At 51.6% G+C, this 18318-nt stretch overlaps 1 protein-coding gene across 10 annotated transcripts; it reads left to right on the top strand.

The window, feature by feature from the left end:
• The first annotated feature begins 1503 nt into the window (after positions 1–1503).
• Positions 1504–17871, top strand: BRPF1 (bromodomain and PHD finger containing 1). Of its 10 annotated transcripts, none has more exons than XM_054474174.2 (14): positions 1505–1982; positions 3978–4586; positions 8839–9798; positions 10651–10813; positions 11180–11311; positions 11895–12023; positions 12813–13122; positions 13450–13770; positions 14093–14377; positions 14877–15024; positions 15442–15578; positions 15681–15799; positions 16172–16326; positions 17038–17871. In XM_054474174.2, the coding sequence occupies exons 2-14, from the start codon at positions 3988–3990 to the stop codon at positions 17219–17221; spliced, it is 3642 nt and encodes a 1213-aa protein (XP_054330149.1). In that variant the 5' UTR covers positions 1505–1982; positions 3978–3987; the 3' UTR covers positions 17222–17871. The 10 variants fall into 10 exon arrangements, with proteins under 10 accessions (XP_054330153.1, XP_054330145.1, XP_054330152.1 ...); XM_054474173.2 differs by having other exon boundaries at positions 13447–13770; XM_054474172.2 differs by having other exon boundaries at positions 11895–12041.
• Positions 17872–18318: the final 447 nt, after the last annotated feature.

Below are 18318 nucleotides of genomic sequence, written 5' to 3'. Positions count from 1 at the left end.
CAGATTCTCAAACGAATTCCTGACCACTAAAGGAGATAACTTAGTATAACTCTGCTTTGATCCATTTATTCTGAATTATTTTAATAAGGATAATAACAGCTAATATTTTCTTTGAACGTTCACTACATGTCAAACCGTGTGCTAGGTGATTTACAAGCATCATCTCATTTAATTCTCACAACAACTCTGAGAACAGGTACTATATATTATTCCCACTTTACACATAAGGAAACTGAGACCCTGAGAAGATGAGTCATTTGTTTAAGAGAATTCATCAGTTTGACTTCAGATCCCAAGATCTTAATCAGCAAATCTCTTCCTGGCATGTCGATTTTATTGGGATGGTTTTTAGAAAACACACATTTTAATGGGTCAAATGCAAAGTTTGCATTAAGATAAGATAGAAGCTTTCAGATGCTTTGGGCTTTGTCCCAGAACCCTGGAAGACCCTTTCACGCTCCTCTTTGATGACAAAACTGGAGAAGTATTGTTTAAGGATGTCTCCCCCTGCCATGCAAGTTCTCTGAAACCCTCAAGAACTAACAACAGAGTTTTCGAGCTCTGTTTTACAAATAAGGAACTTAAAGAACTGAACTTGCCCACGTTCACACTGCTAGGAGGTGACCCACTCACATTAAATCAGCTGTTTTGGCACCATGTTCCAATCAGCAACCCGCAGCACATCCCTGCCAACCCACAGAGTTCCCATCGCTTTACCAGACACAAGCCCTTTCACACCCACCGGCCCCAAACCAGCCCCTTCTCTCAGACCCATACCTTTTCTCTAGCACCCCTCCTTTACTTTTCCCGTTTCTTCTCTTTCCTTCAGTCACGCCCCGTTATCCCTAATCGGTCCTGCCCTTTCCCCACAGCTCCGCCCCCTGCCTTCCCAAGCCCCGCCTGCTCCCTTCAGCCTCGCGTCGTTTTTTCCAACTCTGTTCTTTATTTCTAGTCCAGCTCCACTTTCCAGGCTCATCCAAAGCTCCGCCCTTTCTCTCCCGAGTACTCCTCTTCTGTTTAGCCCCACTTTTTGCCCTGCTATTCTAACAGGCCCCCGCTGTACAGTAGCCCCGCCCCCTCCCACAAGCCCCTCCCCACAGACCGGTCTAGTCTCCAGCCCCGCCCCGGTCCTACCCATAACTCCCGGTCCCTTCGGCTCCAGCCCGCATCCCTCTTGCTCCCGGGCCTGCCCCCAGCCCCGCCCCGTGACTCTGGCCCCGCCTCACCGCCTTCCTCCGAGACCAAGGCCAGGTCCCTCCCGCAGCCGCGGCGCCAGCAGGAGGCAGGGAGCGGATAGGGAGGAGGCAGAGGGGGAGGGGAGAAGGGCGGGCTCCTCACGCCCAGCCCCGCGCTCACCGTCCGTGGCTGCAGATTCGCCACAAACCGCCCGACGACCCCAGATCCCAAGTACCGTGACTTCAGTCTCCAGAAACTCCACTCTAAGATGGGAGAGCTAGAGAAGCCCTGTGGGGTGTCCAGGGTCCTTTCTGAATCCCAGAGAACGGTCTTTCGAGCCTCAGCGGGCGGGCGGGGATCCGTGGCGAAAGTGCAGCTCAGCAGCGCCGCGGAGCCACGTTTACCCTGCGCAGACGCCGTCGCCGCCGCTGCTGCCGCCGCCGCTGCCACAGCCTTTGCCGCCACGGTCTCCGCCGCCGCTGTCCTCGCGCTGCCTCTGGGAGCCTCCATTGTTCCAGCAGCGCCCGGTCCCGAGACCGGGCATCCTAGGGGCTCGCGAAACGGGCGGCGGCCGAGGGAGTTGAGACCCCAGGGCGCCGGCGGGACCAGGAGCAGCAGGGGTCAGCTCAGGAATCCCGGGGAGCCGGGACCAAAGCGTGGGGCGGCAGGGGGCCGGGGTGGCGAGGTCTACGGTTTCCGGAGTTGGGGCTCCCCCTTCCCGGCCCGACTTTCCCTGCCGGCCTCCCCAAGTGGGGTCGGAGCCCCGGCGGGCGCCCCCGGCGATGAGCCCGGACTCGAGGTGGCCGGTGAGTGCGGGCCTGGGACCAGGGCGGGAGTGACCGGCAGGGAAGGGGTAGGCTACGTTCGTGGGACGGGCACTGAGCCGCGTGGCCCGGGAGCCTGTCTGGCAACTCCAGTTGGGAGAACTGACAGTGCATTGCTTCCCAGCAGGCATCCTGGGGCAACAGTGTATCTTTCGGGGCTGCCCGGGCTAGTGGCAGGCGGGGAGCCTTGTTTCACTTGTTACACTTCCACAAAGGGGAAACGCCGCCGCATCCGGAGAGTGGGCTGCGGGCACTGCCGGGGCCCAGCCCTATCCCTCCGGCCCCCGCCCCCTACTTCCTCCAGCCCCCGAGCTTCAGGGGCAGATGCAGCCGCCATTCTCCTTGGGCCCTCCCCACGGGCTTTCTGGTCTAAGTTCTCGTCTCCCTCGCCTGTGCCTCTGCTGCCGGGTTCCAAGGGGAGATTGCCGATTCGCTGTGCTACTTTGGGAGCCATTCACCCGGGACCCAGCTTGGAAAGAGGAGAGCTTGTTTGTGCTTCGGTTGGTTTATGTTTAAAGACACAGCCGCAGGTAGGAAATAGAAAAGTTGCAGTTGGACGTGTAGCGTTACTGATGTGAAAGTCAGGAGCCGTTGACAGTGGAGCTGGAGCAGCCCACTTGCCTGGTTAAGGCACAGGTGGAGAGGCCAAGAGGGGTTATTTTGTCAGGGAGCTCATGATAGCCCTGCCTGGCTGGGATGGTGCCAAGCCCCTAGCTGAATTGTTGAACTCAACTAGGCCGAGAGAAATTGGGGCAGTCTCTGACCAAGCTGGGCTTCCTGAGGCCTGGTGCCATCTGCTGTCTACACTCACCCAGGAATGTTGGGGAGGGGGAAGGGAGGGCCCCTGCGGACCAGCGTGGAGCTGAGCATGCCTAGATTGTCGTGTTCGTGTTTGTACCCTTAGGGCCTGGCACTTGGTAGTCACTCAGTTGATGTTGCGTGAGTGGGTGAAGAGCTCAAATGTAATACAAGCTGCTGTCACTGACTAAATGACCTCAGTTTTCACTTTGTTTCACAGTACATCTCCTACCCAGTCCCAGGGCCAGGCTCCCCATAAAGACCTCAAAAGTAAATGAATTCTTTCTGTGATCCAGTGATTTCTGCAGGAGTCCAACGCTAAAGCATTAGCCACCCATTCAGCTTTCTACATGGCCTTCATCCCATCTGAGCTCTCAATCTGGTGATCCCCTCATTCAGCTATTCGTTCAACAGGTCATTCATTCGTTCGCCAAAAACTGAATGTCCAGTGCATGCTAGGTACAGGGGATACAGAGGTGGATAGGCTCTGGTGCCCTTGCTACACAGCTCCCAGTCCAGAGAGACAACTTTCAGTATGTCAAGTGCTGTGGTAGAGGTGAGAATGCAATGCTGTGGAAACAGCTCCCCATGGGAGAGTCAGAGAAGTTGTGTCAGAAGTGACATTTGAGCTGGTTTTTTGAAGAATGAGTAGGAGCCCACCAATCAGAAAGTATGGAGGGCATTCCAAATAAAGATCATTTTGCAGGAATGAGAGGTTATAACATTCAGGGAATGGCAGGTTCCCCTGTGTAGACAAAAACAGCTGTAACTTGTAAAAAGAATCTGGAAAGGAGGACTAGGGCCAGTCAGTGAAAGGAGGTCTTTGAATGGTATCATAGAGAATTTGGAATATTATCTTGAAGGAACTAGGGAGCATCAGGAGGCTTTTCATGAAGAGACTGTCGTGATCATTACTACCTTGTAGAAAGACCATTCTCCTACATGATGTGAGATTGGGCTAGAGAAGTTGAGACATAGGGCAGGATAACCAGGCAAGAGATGATGATGGCCCAAATCTGGGCTATGGTGGAGGAGATGGCATTTGGAGACACTGTAGAGGTAGGCTGGCCAGAACCTGGTGACTCCAAGTGAGGGGGAGGACTAGAAAGACTGGGGTCTCTGGTGCAAATAGCCGGGAACTCATCCCCAGGCTTATGCTAACTGATCTGTGTATTCTAGATGTGACAGCATGGGGGTGGACTTTGATGTGAAGACTTTCTGCCACAACTTGCGGGCGACTAAGCCACCATACGAGTGCCCGGTGGAGACCTGCCGAAAGGTCTACAAGAGTTACAGTGGTATTGAGTACCACCTGTACCACTATGACCACGACAACCCACCACCCCCACAACAGACTCCACTCCGCAAGCACAAGAAGAAGGGGCGCCAGTCACGCCCAGCCAACAAGCAGTCACCCAGCCCCTCAGAGGTCTCACAGTCACCAGGCCGTGAGGTGATGAGCTATGCACAGGCCCAGCGCATGGTGGAGGTAGACTTGCATGGCCGCGTCCACCGCATCAGCATCTTTGACAACTTGGATGTTGTGTCAGAGGATGAGGAAGCCCCCGAGGAGGCCCCTGAGAATGGCAGCAACAAGGAGAACACTGAGACACCAGCTGCTACTCCCAAGTCAGGCAAACATAAGAACAAGGAGAAGCGCAAGGACTCCAACCATCACCACCACCACAATGTTTCTGCGAGCACCACTCCCAAGCTGCCAGAGGTGGTCTACCGGGAGCTGGAACAGGACACCCCTGATGCCCCACCCCGGCCAACTTCCTATTACCGGTAAGGCCACCTCTACCTTGCAGCTCTGGAAAACTGGTCAAGCAGGGCTCACTAGCCAGAGAGAGGCGAGAGGCACAGATAGAAGAGTGACAGGAATAAAGAATAGTGAAAGAACACTGATTTTGCCAGGGCAGTGAGTGGAATGGTACGCCACTAATGGTGGCACTTACTCTACAGTGCCACACGCCACTCCTTTATTTTATTCTCACAACTCTCAGGTAGGTATTTTTCTCATTTCACAGATAAGGAAACTATGGTCAAGAAAGGATGCCAGATTTATCCTTTTTTTTTTTTTTTTTTTTTGAGACAGGGCCTGGCTCTGTCACCCTGCCTGGAGTGCAGTTGGCTCACCCCAACTTCCGCCTTCCGTGCTTAAGTGATCCTCCCACTCAGCCTCCTGAGTAGCTGCAACTACAGGCACATGCCACCATGCCCAGCTAGTTTTTTAAATTTTTTGTAGAGATGGGGTTTCACCATGTTGCCTAGGCTGGTCTTGAATTCCTGGACTCAAGTGATCCACCCACCTCAGCCTCCCAAAGTGCTGGGATTACAGGCGTGAGCCACTGTGCCTGGCCAGACTTATCTAAAATCACATGCCAGTAGATAGCTGAACTGGGGGATTCAAACCCAGGTCCCTCTGACTCCATAGCTGTACTGTTTCCACTGTGGCAAAACATCCTGTTTCTGATTCCTGGCCCTCTCCATTTCCTTACTGCATGACCTTGGGAAATGCATCCAACTTAAGATGTTTCAAGGACCCCATCTGCAGAGCAGATACAGTATTTCTCTGTCTCCCTAAAGGTAGAAGACTAGGATCACTGATTTCATAAGGTACTAAAAGCACTTTGTAAATCTGCAGAGGTAATTCTCCCACTATTTGTTCTGTTATTGTCATCTGTCCTTTAACATGTTTAAGCAGTATTTTATACTTAAGCAATATTTAATACTCCTCCAGTGGCCCTTTTATTTTTGTCATTTAATTGTTTCTTTAACATGAGGTAAAAGATGAAGGGATGTGGGGGGCAGTGTGGTGGTGAAACTACATGGAGAAATCCTGGCTGAAGGATGGCACTAAAACCAAGTGTAAAACCTCTCTGAAAGTTGGCATCCAAGGCAAAAAAGGCATTCTGATGAGTTAATTTGCCAAGAGTGTAAGTTTGTTGTCAGCTACTTAGAAGGCCTGATCTCTGAGGAGGATTTGTCATAAAAGCTTTTATATGAAAAGCATTTTTTACCAAAAGTGCAGTCCACATGATGTTAAACCTCCTTTTTTTTTTTTTTTTTTTTTGAGACGGAGTCTCGCTCTATTGCCAGGCTGGAGTGCAGTGGCGCGATCTCGGCTTACTGCAACCTCCACTGGGTTCAAGCAATTCTCGCGCCTCAGCCTCCTGAGTAGCTGGAATTACAGGCACGCACTACCACACCCAGCTAATTTTTGAGTTTTTAGTAGAGATGGGGTTTCACCATGTTGGCCAGGATGGTTTCAATCTCCTGACCTCATGATCCACCCGCCTCAGCCTCCCAAAGTGCTGGGATTACAGGCATGAGCCACCGCGCCTGGCCTAAACCTCAATTCTTTGAAAGCAAATCTGGAAACAAGCAATATGGCCTGTAGCACTTTCTTCTCTCCACTGTTTGAGTTTAAGCCCATCTCCCGCTTCCTCTCCCATTCTTTCATCTTTTCAGTCCAACTCCACTTCCTTTTGGCTTTCCACGCTCTTTCTCTTTTCTGTTCACACTGACTGCCCTACCCACCTCTGCCCCACTCCTAACACACAGACCCCTCTTTGGACTTCCCCTCCCTCCCAATGGCCCTTGAGCTCTCTCTGCTCTAACAGGCAGCCCAGCCCAGCTCATTCAGCTGCTTTTCTTCCTCACTCCACTTAGATTCACTCTTTCTTTCTGGGAATCAGATCTGTTCTTCAGGGGAGCAGTTCTCAGCAGGTAGACTGCAAACAACTGAGATGTGTATTGCATGGAATTTGTTACCACTGTTGGTAAAACTGCCCAAGTTTTGGAAATGATTTACTTTTTATATAAATTGAGAAGATTTGAGGTCATCTCTCTAATAGCATCACTTTCTCTTGCTTGCATTCTGATATGCTTCCTTGAGGGGGAGAGAGAGGGTGGCATGTCAGCTGGTGTGCCAGGAATTATACGTGACATGCAGCCTACCTTATCTGTACTGCAGCCTGTAATCTGGGTGCCTGTGGGAGTGTGTTATGCACCATCACATAATGTCACGTGTGTCATGGCAGAGAAAAGGGTGAGAATTGGTGCTGAAGAGAGCTGGTGCCAAGGCCTGGAAGAAGCCAGATGGTTCACACCATCCATGAGTCATACCCTTGTTCAAAGATAGGGAGGTTGCAGTCACCTTGGGGAAGAGGTAAAGGGCTAAAAAGGAAGAAGCTGCTTCCTACAATGTTTCAGTCTCTCTCCTCCCTTCCACCCCCAAAATGCCTTTCAAATGAACAGTGATGAGTGCCTGTATCTGTATGGCGAATCAGACACAATCCCCACTTCTATTGTGTAGTGGAGGAGTTAGACACATACACAGCTATAATGCTAGGAAGGTGGGTAAAGGCCATACAAAAACTAATAAGTTAACATTTATTGAGTGCTTGCTGCACATCAGGCACTGCCCTAAGCACTTTACCTGCATTAACTCATTTAATGCTCACAATAGCTGTGTGAAATAGGTTCAGATTGTTAGCATCACCACTTTACAGATGAACAAACAAGGCTCAGGGAGCTTAGCTCACTTGCCCTCTGTTAGACAGGACCCAGGCAGTGTGGCTCCAGAGCCTGTGTGTGCTGGCCCACTCTAGCAGTCAAAGTTCCATTTCCCACATGAGAGGAGAAACAAGAGCTAATGTTTTTCTAGGGCCTGCTGTGTGCCACTTGACTTAGCTCATTCATTTTTCAAAATAACTTTTTAATAAAAAGATAAATGTACATATTTGCACACGTCTGTATGTGGTCACACATGACTTAGTGGATAGGTGGCATTTTACACCAAGGTGCTCACCCTTCCTTCCATGGGCCTGCTGGGGGTTGCTGGAGCCTGATGGGGTAGTAGGCACTGGGCAAGGTACTATATAAATAAATGTAAAGGCCAAGAGTTTGTAGCCTATTCATTTTTATAATTCCATATAATCCTGACAGTATCTTTGTGAGTAGGTAGTATTATCCTCGTTCTGTCATCAATAAAACTGAGGTTTAGTACAGCAGTGATGTCCTAAAAGTCACAAAATGGCAGAAGCAGGATTTAAATCTGGTTTGCTTAGAAGCCAAAGCCCCATTCTTTCCTTTGTACCCTGTAGTTTACAGTGCCAGAGTCTAGGCCACCTATAGCATGGCAGGCAAGGAGCACCTTCTCTGTGTGACGAGCACTGAGAGCAGCCCTCAATTCCAGGCCTGCTGGCACAGTAAGTGATACAGGTTGGACATTAAGAGCACTGGGCTGGAGGTTGAATGCCTCTGCCTCTGCCACTCTCTTGTTATGTGACCTATCCATGTTTTGATTAACTTCTCAAAGCTTAAGTTTTCTCATCTACAAAATGAGGACAACAAGAACACTAACTCTATGGCTGTGGTAAGAATAAATGTAATAGTTAAGCACAATGCCTGGCTCATAGTAAATCCTCAGTAAACCTTAGCTATTGTAATTGTTATCTCCCAAGGCTATCCAGTGAACAAACATAGCACCTAGAGTTTGACGGAGCCTTGAGCTGATGCTGACACTAGCAGAGAGAAGATCCATGGCAGCTCTAGTCGAGGCCCTACCCACCAGTGCTAAAACAACTTATATGTAATTTGTCAATGACATCCAATGACCTTCCTTCTTCCCCGATTCTTCGTACCATCATCTGGACCACTCTAAGGGGTACTAGCTGCCCCACCTTCCTCCTTTTAGAGGAGACTGGCTGAGCCTCTGCAACCCCAAGAAGATGGTGTCACATATAGCAGCTAGGACATGAGCTTTGCAGTGGCAGACCTGGGTTCACATCCCAGCTCCATCTCACAAGTGAGCTGGGGCCAGGTGATTAACCTTCCAAGACTTAGGTTTCCTTTTCAGCAAAATAGAAATGATGATAGTACCTATAATACCTGGAGTTAAGGTGAGGATGAAATGAGACAACACATCTGAAGGGCATAGGCACAGAGTAAGTGCTCAGTGGCAAATAACCCATCGTCTTTAAGGGAGGGAAATCTCAACCATGTGATGCTGAGTTCCCTGTGTGTACCGTAGGTACATCGAGAAGTCTGCAGAGGAGCTGGACGAGGAAGTAGAGTATGACATGGACGAGGAGGACTACATCTGGCTGGATATCATGAATGAGCGTCGGAAGACAGAGGGTGTAAGTCCCATCCCGCAGGAGATCTTTGAGTACCTAATGGACCGACTGGAGAAGGAGTCGTACTTTGAGAGTCATAATAAAGGCGACCCTAATGCGCTAGTGGACGAGGATGCTGTTTGCTGTATCTGCAATGATGGTGAGTGCCAGAACAGCAATGTCATCCTCTTCTGTGACATGTGCAACCTGGCCGTGCACCAGGAGTGCTACGGTGTCCCCTATATCCCTGAGGGCCAGTGGCTGTGCCGCCGTTGTCTGCAGTCACCCTCTCGTGCTGTGGATTGTGCCCTGTGCCCCAACAAGGGCGGTGCCTTCAAGCAGACAGATGACGGGCGCTGGGCCCATGTGGTGTGTGCCTTGTGGATCCCTGAGGTCTGCTTCGCCAACACGGTCTTCCTAGAGCCTATTGACAGCATTGAGCACATCCCACCAGCTCGCTGGAAGCTCACCTGCTACATTTGCAAACAACGGGGCTCAGGGGCCTGCATCCAGTGCCACAAGGCCAACTGTTACACAGCTTTCCATGTGACATGCGCCCAGCAGGCTGGCCTTTACATGAAGATGGAGCCTGTGCGGGAGACAGGCGCCAACGGCACCTCTTTCAGTGTCCGCAAGACAGCCTACTGTGACATCCACACGCCTCCAGGTTCAGCACGCCGACTGCCTGCCCTGTCCCACAGCGAGGGTGAGGAGGATGAAGATGAGGAGGAGGATGAGGGTAAGGGCTGGAGCTCAGAGAAAGTCAAGAAGGCCAAGGCCAAGTCCCGGATCAAAATGAAGAAGGCACGGAAGATCCTGGCAGAGAAGCGGGCAGCAGCACCTGTGGTGTCAGTGCCCTGCATCCCACCACACAGGTATGTGGAGAGCCAGTGGACAGGCAGATGAGGGAGAAAGGAGCCTCCTGCAGAGGAGCTGGCAGCCTCCTGAGTGGAATGGCAGGGCTGGGCTATCTTCCCAGGAGTGGAATGGCAGGGCCGGGCTATCTTCCCAGGAGCTGCATAGAAGTTAAAAAAGAACATATTTTCAAAACAGATAGCAGTCTTTAGCAGGTCACCTGACTTTCACATTAAGAGCCAGAAATGTCAGCTTTTATCTGGCATAGCTAACAGGTGTTTTGAACTGCCCTTCATTTCGATGGTGTGGTTTGTTAAGTTGGGATGGAAGAGGATGGAACTGCCACTGGCAGCAATGGAAAAAATGGTCTGAATACGAAGAAACAAATAGAATGAAAAACGGGGAAGGGGAAGCTCAAGAAGTTGTGAAGTGGTTACTGCCGCTCATTTGGGCTGTGATGGCCAGGGGGTTTTTTAGTTCTCTTGTGCCGTTTATTTGATTTACTATATATTTCTGCTGTACAGTTGTACTTCATCTTAAAACCTTCAAAGGCTCAGTCTCAGTGGGGCTTCCAGGGTCAAATAGTACTCTGGGCTGCAGTGACTAGAGCAGACTTAGGGGCAGAAGTCCCTGATCCCTGGTGTACAGGGTTAGGGATCTGGTTTAGTGCTGGGAGCTTGGTTTCCTATCTGCCACGGTACCATTAATGGCACCGCTCTTTCTTCCTTGCCTTAAGTCCAGATTCCCAGGCTTTTGGACAAGAGATACTCTCCCTTCATCCCCATTCAGGAATTCTCACTGGCCAGAGACCCTTGCTCTGTTTAAGAGAATCAGGGCCCAACAGGTTTTACTCTTTGTTTCCTGCCTCCCAGGCTTAGTAAAATCACCAACCGCCTGACCATCCAAAGGAAGAGCCAGTTCATGCAGAGGCTGCACAGCTACTGGACACTGAAGCGGCAGTCACGGAATGGGGTCCCATTGCTACGTCGCCTGCAGACACACCTGCAGTCTCAGAGGAACTGTGACCAAGTTGGGGTACTGTGTCCAGTTCCCTGTGGGCTCTGGGAACTAGTGCCAGGGGGACGAAAACCAAAATTTGCAACTGTAGTTTCCAGTGTCAGAGGGCTTAGACTCTTTCCTCCTTTAAGCTAGCCCTCAAACCAGGGTCAGCATGGAATCCTCAATGAAAAGATGTTGTTCCTATGTGTTTATGTATTCATTCAACAAACACATACCAAGCATTTATTCTGCCAGGCCTTGGGGACACACAGATTGAGGCACTACCAATAAATTACTGTGCTCCCTCTTTTGGCTTGACCTGAGTTTCCTGGGCTCTCTTCTCCCTGTTGACCTTTCCTCTGGCTTTCTAATCATCCCCTGACCTTCCTTTTGCCTCTACAGAGAGATTCTGAGGATAAGAACTGGGCCCTTAAAGAACAGCTCAAGTCCTGGCAGCGGCTCCGGCATGACTTGGAGCGAGCTCGGCTGCTGGTGGAATTGATCCGCAAGCGGGAAAAACTCAAAAGGGAGACGGTGAGTGCTCCTGGGTCAGCCCTATTTTATAAAGGAAAAAACAAAAAATTATCCAGGCATGGTGGCAGGCGCCTGTAGTCCCAGCTACTTGGGAGGCTGAGGCAGGAGAATGGCGTGAACCTGGGAGGAGGGTCTAGCAGTGAGCCGAGATCGTACCACTGCACTCCAGCCTGGGCGACAGAGTGAGGCTCCGTCTCAAAAAAAAAAAAAAAAAAGACCCAGGATAAGGAAAAGTGTGTGTCCCCCAGCCAGATAGCAGCAGGGCTGATGCTGGAGTGAAGTCTCCTGGTGCTCGGTGTGCTTTTAGTTCTGCTGGAAGCAGAATGTCACAGGAGCGTATGAACAGAATCCTCAGTTATGTGACATAGGTAGCTGGTGCTGGTAGTTCAAGAAAGGGGGAAGCCAGAATTGTTGGTGCAAGTTTCCCTGGGTGGAGCCTCATAGAAGGTAGACCTGTATGAGTACACCCAGCTGTGAGGGTGGGAAAGAAAGCAGGTTCCCAGGCCAGCTGGGACCATATCCTCAGACCTCTCTGCCACTGAACTGGCCGAGGCCTGGCTGATCAGGCCTTTTTCTATGTTAGATCAAGGTTCAGCAGATTGCCATGGAGATGCAGCTGACCCCTTTCCTCATCCTCCTTCGCAAAACCTTGGAGCAGCTCCAAGAGAAGGACACAGGCAACATCTTCAGCGAGCCGGTCCCTCTGTCTGAGGTAACCGAATTGGACGAAGTAAGAATCCCTTCCCCTCACTCCACCTTCTCTCTGTTCCTCTCCCAGTTGGACCCCTGCTGCAGGTCTGGGCCAGGGACTAGGTGGGGACCTTGAAGAGAGGGGCTGGTGGCTCTGGGGCAGGATGAATTGGAGCCACATGTATCACCTGGACTCTGTCTTGTCCCTGTCACACCCCAAGGGCCCAGAATGGGAGGCAGTCTGCACTCCTTCCCCAGAGGCAGGGACTGAGTCTGCCAAATGAATAATCCCAGGGCAGGAAGACACTTTCGGGGTGCTAAACCCTAGAACGGAGACTTTAGAAGGCTCAGCACCTAAAGAACCAGCTCTGAAGCCCTAGGTCCTGACTGGCAGACTCTTCTCTCTAAAAGGTATAAAATGAGAGGCCTGAGGCAGCAGCCTCCTTATAAGTTACTGTTAAGTAAAAAGAGCTATAGGAATGCAAGGTGGTGTTTATTTTCAGAGGAGTCCCCAAGCCATTTTCTTACTAAAGCCTCATGTAGTCTAGAAAGTATATTTGGCTCTACTTTTATCATTTTCCAGGAGAGGAAAAGTAGGCCCAGAGAGGTGAAGAGACTTGCCAAAGTCACACAGCTTGTGACTGGTAAAGTCAGGACCAGAATCCAGCTTTCCTTTCCCCTGTGCTATATGCCTGCCTCTAACTGTGGTGGGAGGAGGTTGTTGGATGTATTTCAGGGGGGCTTGTTAGGAGCAGGGTTCGGGGCAATGAGGAGGATATCCACTTAAAACAAACCTGCCCTGCCCTCCCAGGTACCTGACTACCTAGACCACATCAAAAAGCCCATGGACTTTTTCACCATGAAGCAGAACTTGGAGGCTTACCGCTACCTGAATTTTGATGATTTTGAGGAGGACTTCAACCTCATCGTCAGCAACTGCCTCAAGTATAACGCCAAGGACACCATCTTCTACCGGGCAGCAGTGCGGCTTCGTGAGCAGGGTGGTGCTGTGCTCCGCCAGGCCCGGCGCCAGGCAGAAAAAATGGGCATTGACTTTGAGACGGGCATGCATATCCCCCACAGCCTGGCTGGAGATGAGGCCACACACCACACTGAAGATGGTGGGTGATATGTCACACACACATATAAGAGGCCAATGCCAGGGATGGACAGCTTTCCAAAAGTCCCCTCCTGGGAGCAGGCAGTGTAGGCAGAAAGCAGCTAGGCTGAGCAGTGGCAAGCTATCCCCAGGAATGCTCCCCAAGAAGCCAGACTGGGTGAATGGATAGCAGTGCCCGCCATTCCACATCTTGGTGCTGCTATTTTACAGCTGTTCCTGGTGAGAAGCCGAGGGGGGATGAGTGGGTTTCTTGCTGCCTGCCCAGGTTCAAGGGGCCCTGAGGGCTGCCCTGAGTCTGACCTTTCCCCTCCAACCCTACCCCTAGCAGCCGAGGAAGAGCGGCTGGTCTTGCTGGAGAACCAGAAGCACCTGCCAGTGGAAGAGCAGCTGAAGCTGCTTCTGGAGCGGCTGGATGAAGTAAATGCCAGCAAGCAGAGTGTGGGCCGCTCACGGCGTGCGAAGATGATCAAGAAAGAGATGACGGCACTGCGGCGGAAGCTTGCGCATCAGCGAGAGACGGGACGTGATGGCCTTGAGCGGCATGGCCCCTCGAGCCGGGGCAGTCTGACACCCCACCCGGCAGCCTGTGACAAGGATGGGCAGACAGATAGTGCGGCAGAGGAGAGCAGCAGCCAGGAGACAAGCAAAGGTCTGAATCCCATGGCAAGGTGGACCCCAAAGCAAGTCAGACTTTGGCTCTGCAGCACACATTCAACCCCTGCCATTCCCCAGGCAGAGGTCCCTCCTACACAGCTAGCTGTACTTTCTCCCTCATTCCCCAATCGGGGGCCTCTTAGCTGCCTCTCTGGCTATTTGTATAAGAGTTAATGTTCCAAATTCCAAGCCCCTAAAATGATCTCCCCAACTTTAGCTGGAGTAATGGTCCTATATGCCCAGGGCATGACCCTGGATATCTACCCTTCTCAAATCAGGCCCCTCACCAACTCTCCTTCTTTCTTTCTCTGCTCCAGGCCTGGGTCCCAACATGTCCTCAACCCCCGCACATGAGGTGGGCAGGAGAACCTCAGTTCTGTTCTCCAAAAAGAACCCGAAGACAGCTGGACCGCCCAAGAGGCCGGGCCGGCCCCCCAAAAACCGGGAGAGCCAGATGACCCCCAGCCACGGAGGCAGTCCTGTGGGGCCCCCCCAGCTCCCCATCATGAGTTCCCTGCGTCAGCGCAAGCGGGGTAGGAGCCCCCGGCCCAGTTCGAGCTCAGACAGCGACAGTGATAAGTCCACAGAAGACCCCCCAATGGGTGAGCCTTACCATCACCCAGCCCCCCAAGAGAGTGAGCAAAGCTGCCATTCTTCCCAGCATACTCCCAGTCACCTTTTTATTTGCCCATAAAAGAGAGAGCTAGAAGGGCCCTTAGGAATCCTTTAACTCCACTCACTCATCTTACAGTTGGGAAAACTGAGGCCCAGAGACACTATGACCCAGCTAGAGTCCCACCCAGGGCCCCCTGCCTCCATTGTATCACTTTACTTTTTCTCTTCTCACCTTCCTTGGGGAACTCCTGCCCTTTAAGCCATTTGTGTCCTAAAGCCAGTAACTGCCAAGGGAAGCAAGGGGTGGAGCAGGGCTGTGGCCAACTGTGGTAGACATTGCCCAGAGCTAGCTCTGCTGGCCAAGGTTGGAGGAATTTTCCAGCACAGAAGGGGAACCCAAGCTCCAAGTCCCTCTTAACTCCATGTCATCGCTGATCTACATCTTCCTGACCGGTTCCTTCCTTCCTCCCCTTCCCTTCAACCAAGACTTACCAGCCAATGGCTTCAGCGGTGGAAACCAGCCAGTGAAGAAGAGTTTCTTGGTATACCGTAATGACTGCAGCCTTCCCCGGAGCAGCTCAGACTCTGAGTCCAGCAGCAGTAGCAGTAGCAGCGCTGCCTCAGACCGGACCAGGTACCAGCCCTCCAGATGAAGGCCAACCTCAGGGGATGCCCTTCCAGGGCTCTTGGGCCTGTCTAGGTTTCCCTGTTGGAAGTGGGGTGGCAGCCATCTCAGTCTAGATTAAGATGGCTCAAACTCAAGGTTCTCTGCTAAATAAATAAATCAGTGTTACCATTAATAGAACAGAGAGAACCATCCTGGGTTAAGGTGATGATTAGGGTATGCACTTCTGCCGCCACTGCTCAGTCTAACCCACCTCAGTTAGGTCACCAGCCTAGCCCCTGTGAGTGTTTGAATTTGAAATTCCTCATATAGCCTCTGCTTTCCAAAAGTCTCAGATCCTGGGGGCTTTAAGAGCAGAGAGCACATACCATGCTGTTCCCCATTCTTCCCCTCCTTTGAGCTGAGCTCCCATTGTCTTGTCCACAGCACAACGCCCTCAAAACAAGGCCGGGGCAAACCCTCCTTCTCTCGGGGCACTTTCCCAGAGGACAGCAGTGAGGATACCTCAGGCACTGAGAATGAGGCCTACTCCGTGGGCACTGGCCGCGGCGTGGGCCACAGCAGTAAGTTCCCTTGCCCAAGGCCAGGGATGCTGGGGACCCAGTGTCAGGGTCTCGCCAGCCCCCCAGCCGCTGATCCACCCCCTCTCCCCCATTCCTGTGAAGTGGTAAGGAAGAGTCTGGGCCGGGGAGCTGGCTGGCTGTCAGAGGATGAGGACTCCCCGCTGGATGCTCTGGACCTCGTGTGGGCCAAATGCCGGGGGTATCCATCATACCCAGCTCTGGTATGCTCGCTTCTGTTATTATGCCTCTTGCTTTCCAATCCCAGAATACAGATTCACAGTTAGCAGACTTTTCCTACTCCCTGCTGAGCTGTGGGGCACAGAGTTTCTTGGTAAGGTGGACTGGTGGGCAGATACTGCTTGAGTACCACTTAGAGGTTCCCACTCAGTTTCTCCATCTCTCCCTTTTCCTTCTCTTTGCTCCTTGGGCTCTGAAATAATTTAGCGTGGAAAGAAGCCAAGGGTCAGCATTGCAGTTCTAGTAGCATGATACCCTCTCTGTCCCCACTTGAGACGTACTCTCTAAGTTCTTGAGGAGGAAAAGCCTTGGGAGGACATGGACTGAACCAGACTTGGCTCTTATTATACCCTCAGATCATTGATCCAAAGATGCCCCGAGAAGGTATGTTCCACCATGGGGTTCCCATCCCTGTGCCCCCACTGGAGGTGCTGAAACTTGGGGAGCAGATGACCCAGGAAGCCCGAGAGCATCTCTACCTCGTCCTCTTCTTTGACAACAAACGAACCTGGTAAGGAGGGGAGCATTTGGTGTGACTCACAGCCACAGATGCAGCCCTGTGTGGTATGGGGGCAGACTGCCAGGAAACTCCAGCAACAGGCAGACTGGGCTATTACAAGTCAGTGGGCGAGGGACTTAGAACAGTTTTTTGAGCGAAAGGGTTGTGTCGCCCATGTGTCTGAGAGGCTGAGTGGGCACTAGTGGACACAGCTGTAGCTAGAAACCAAAGGACCATCAGAGACTTAAGACAAATATGGAGGTGGCTCCCACCCAGACTCAGATGGCTTCTAGACTTAGTTTTCCCACCTCTGCCTCCACAGTGACAAAATGAGGATAAAGCAGGCATAAACATTCAGGCTCTGAATCCCTGTTCTGTCACATTTACACATGTAGTCTTTTTGTTAATTATCTGCAGAGGATATTCAATGTCAGTAAAGTCTGCCTAGAGCCTATGGCACAGGGTAGCTATTTCTGGTGAGGTCAGGGTGCCTCCTTTTTGTACCCACAAATACCCTGTGATTACCCTCCCGCCGCCACCACACAGTATAACTGTTGACTGGGCTCTTTCATCTCTAGACCATGAGCAGTCCTTTGAGGGCAGGGACCATCACAGAGTCTGGCCAGAGTGGGTGCTTGGGCGGTGTGTTTGAGTGAATAGAGGAGGAAGGCTGGTCCTTGTTCTCCCTGAGATGATTTATTTGATCTTCACCTTATCCTATAGGCAGTGGCTGCCCAGGACCAAGCTGGTTCCTCTGGGTGTGAACCAGGACCTAGACAAGGAGAAGATGCTGGAGGGCCGCAAGTCCAACATCCGCAAGTCAGTACAGATTGCCTACCACAGGGCTCTGCAGCACCGCAGCAAGGTGCAAGGCGAGCAGAGCAGTGAGACCAGCGATAGTGATTGATACTGCTCAACACAGCCCAACCTATAGTGCCCTGTGACTTCTCTCCTCCCCTTTGCTCACTGTCCTGGAGTGGCACCGGCCTCTGCACTGACTCATTTCTGGTCTTGGGGCCAGTCTCAGGGGAAGCTGGGTGGGGGAGGTCCCTCCTGCCCTAAGTGCAGCTGGACTGTACAGAACACTCCAAGGGCCAATGGCAGTTCAGCGCAAGGAGAGGGAGGGCCCACAGGTCAGAAAGAGCTCCAGAGACCTCACAGCATTGTAGGGCGGGGTGGTGGGCCAAAGTTAGGACACTGTGTAAAACAGGCCATCCCACCACCTCTACCTGCTCATGCCAGGAGAATCCATAACTGCCTAGAGGCCTGAGGTCCCTACCGGTCGTGAGGTGAGCGGGCATCTGTCCAGCCTGGAAGAGGGGCACTAGGTGACTCCCTCCCCTGCTGTTGTAAATACTGTAATTATCGGAGAATTTAAATTATTCTCATTTGTAACTGCGTTTCCGGGTCGCGCCAGAGTCATTTGGTACTAAAAAAAAAAAAAAAAGACTGGGGGCTGTCCCCATTTCCCTTCTCTTTCCCATAGATTCCCCCACCTTTCAAACTGGTTTGTATTTATTTCAAAGGAAGAAAATATATTGATTCTTAGAAAATAAACTGTCTATTTAGAATTCTTTGTTCTTGCCCCCTGCCAGGGCAAAGGGGATATAAAGGGAGGTTCTGTGCCCCAGGGATGATATATAATTGGGCCCAAGTGGTTGCTGACTGCTGTGCATGCTGCATTTCATAAGACACAGCAAAGAGAGCCCCTGTTGCCCACGCATGGAGTGAGTGGCAGGCCCTGTGCTGAGCACCTTTAGACATTCAGCTTTGCATAATCCTTGCAATAACTGTAGGGCAGTTTAATAATAGACTGGTTATCTCCACAAAGATGCTGAGGTTTCAAAAAATTATCTTGCCTAAGTCCTCTGCACTAGGAAGGTGCAGAGCTAGAATTGGAACCCAGGTCTGTTTGCAAAGCTGGCTTTTCAACCAGTATGCTGAACTGCCGGGGGAAGAGTCAACTATCGATTCCTTCTTGGCCCTCAGAGGCCTCAAGTCCTT

The sequence above is a fragment of the Pongo pygmaeus genome, chromosome 2 (assembly GCF_028885625.2).
Source record: "Pongo pygmaeus isolate AG05252 chromosome 2, NHGRI_mPonPyg2-v2.0_pri, whole genome shotgun sequence".
Taxonomy (NCBI): Eukaryota; Metazoa; Chordata; class Mammalia; order Primates; family Hominidae; genus Pongo; species Pongo pygmaeus.
Note: the sequence above shows the minus strand (reverse complement) of the source record. Positions and strands in the feature narration are given on the sequence as shown.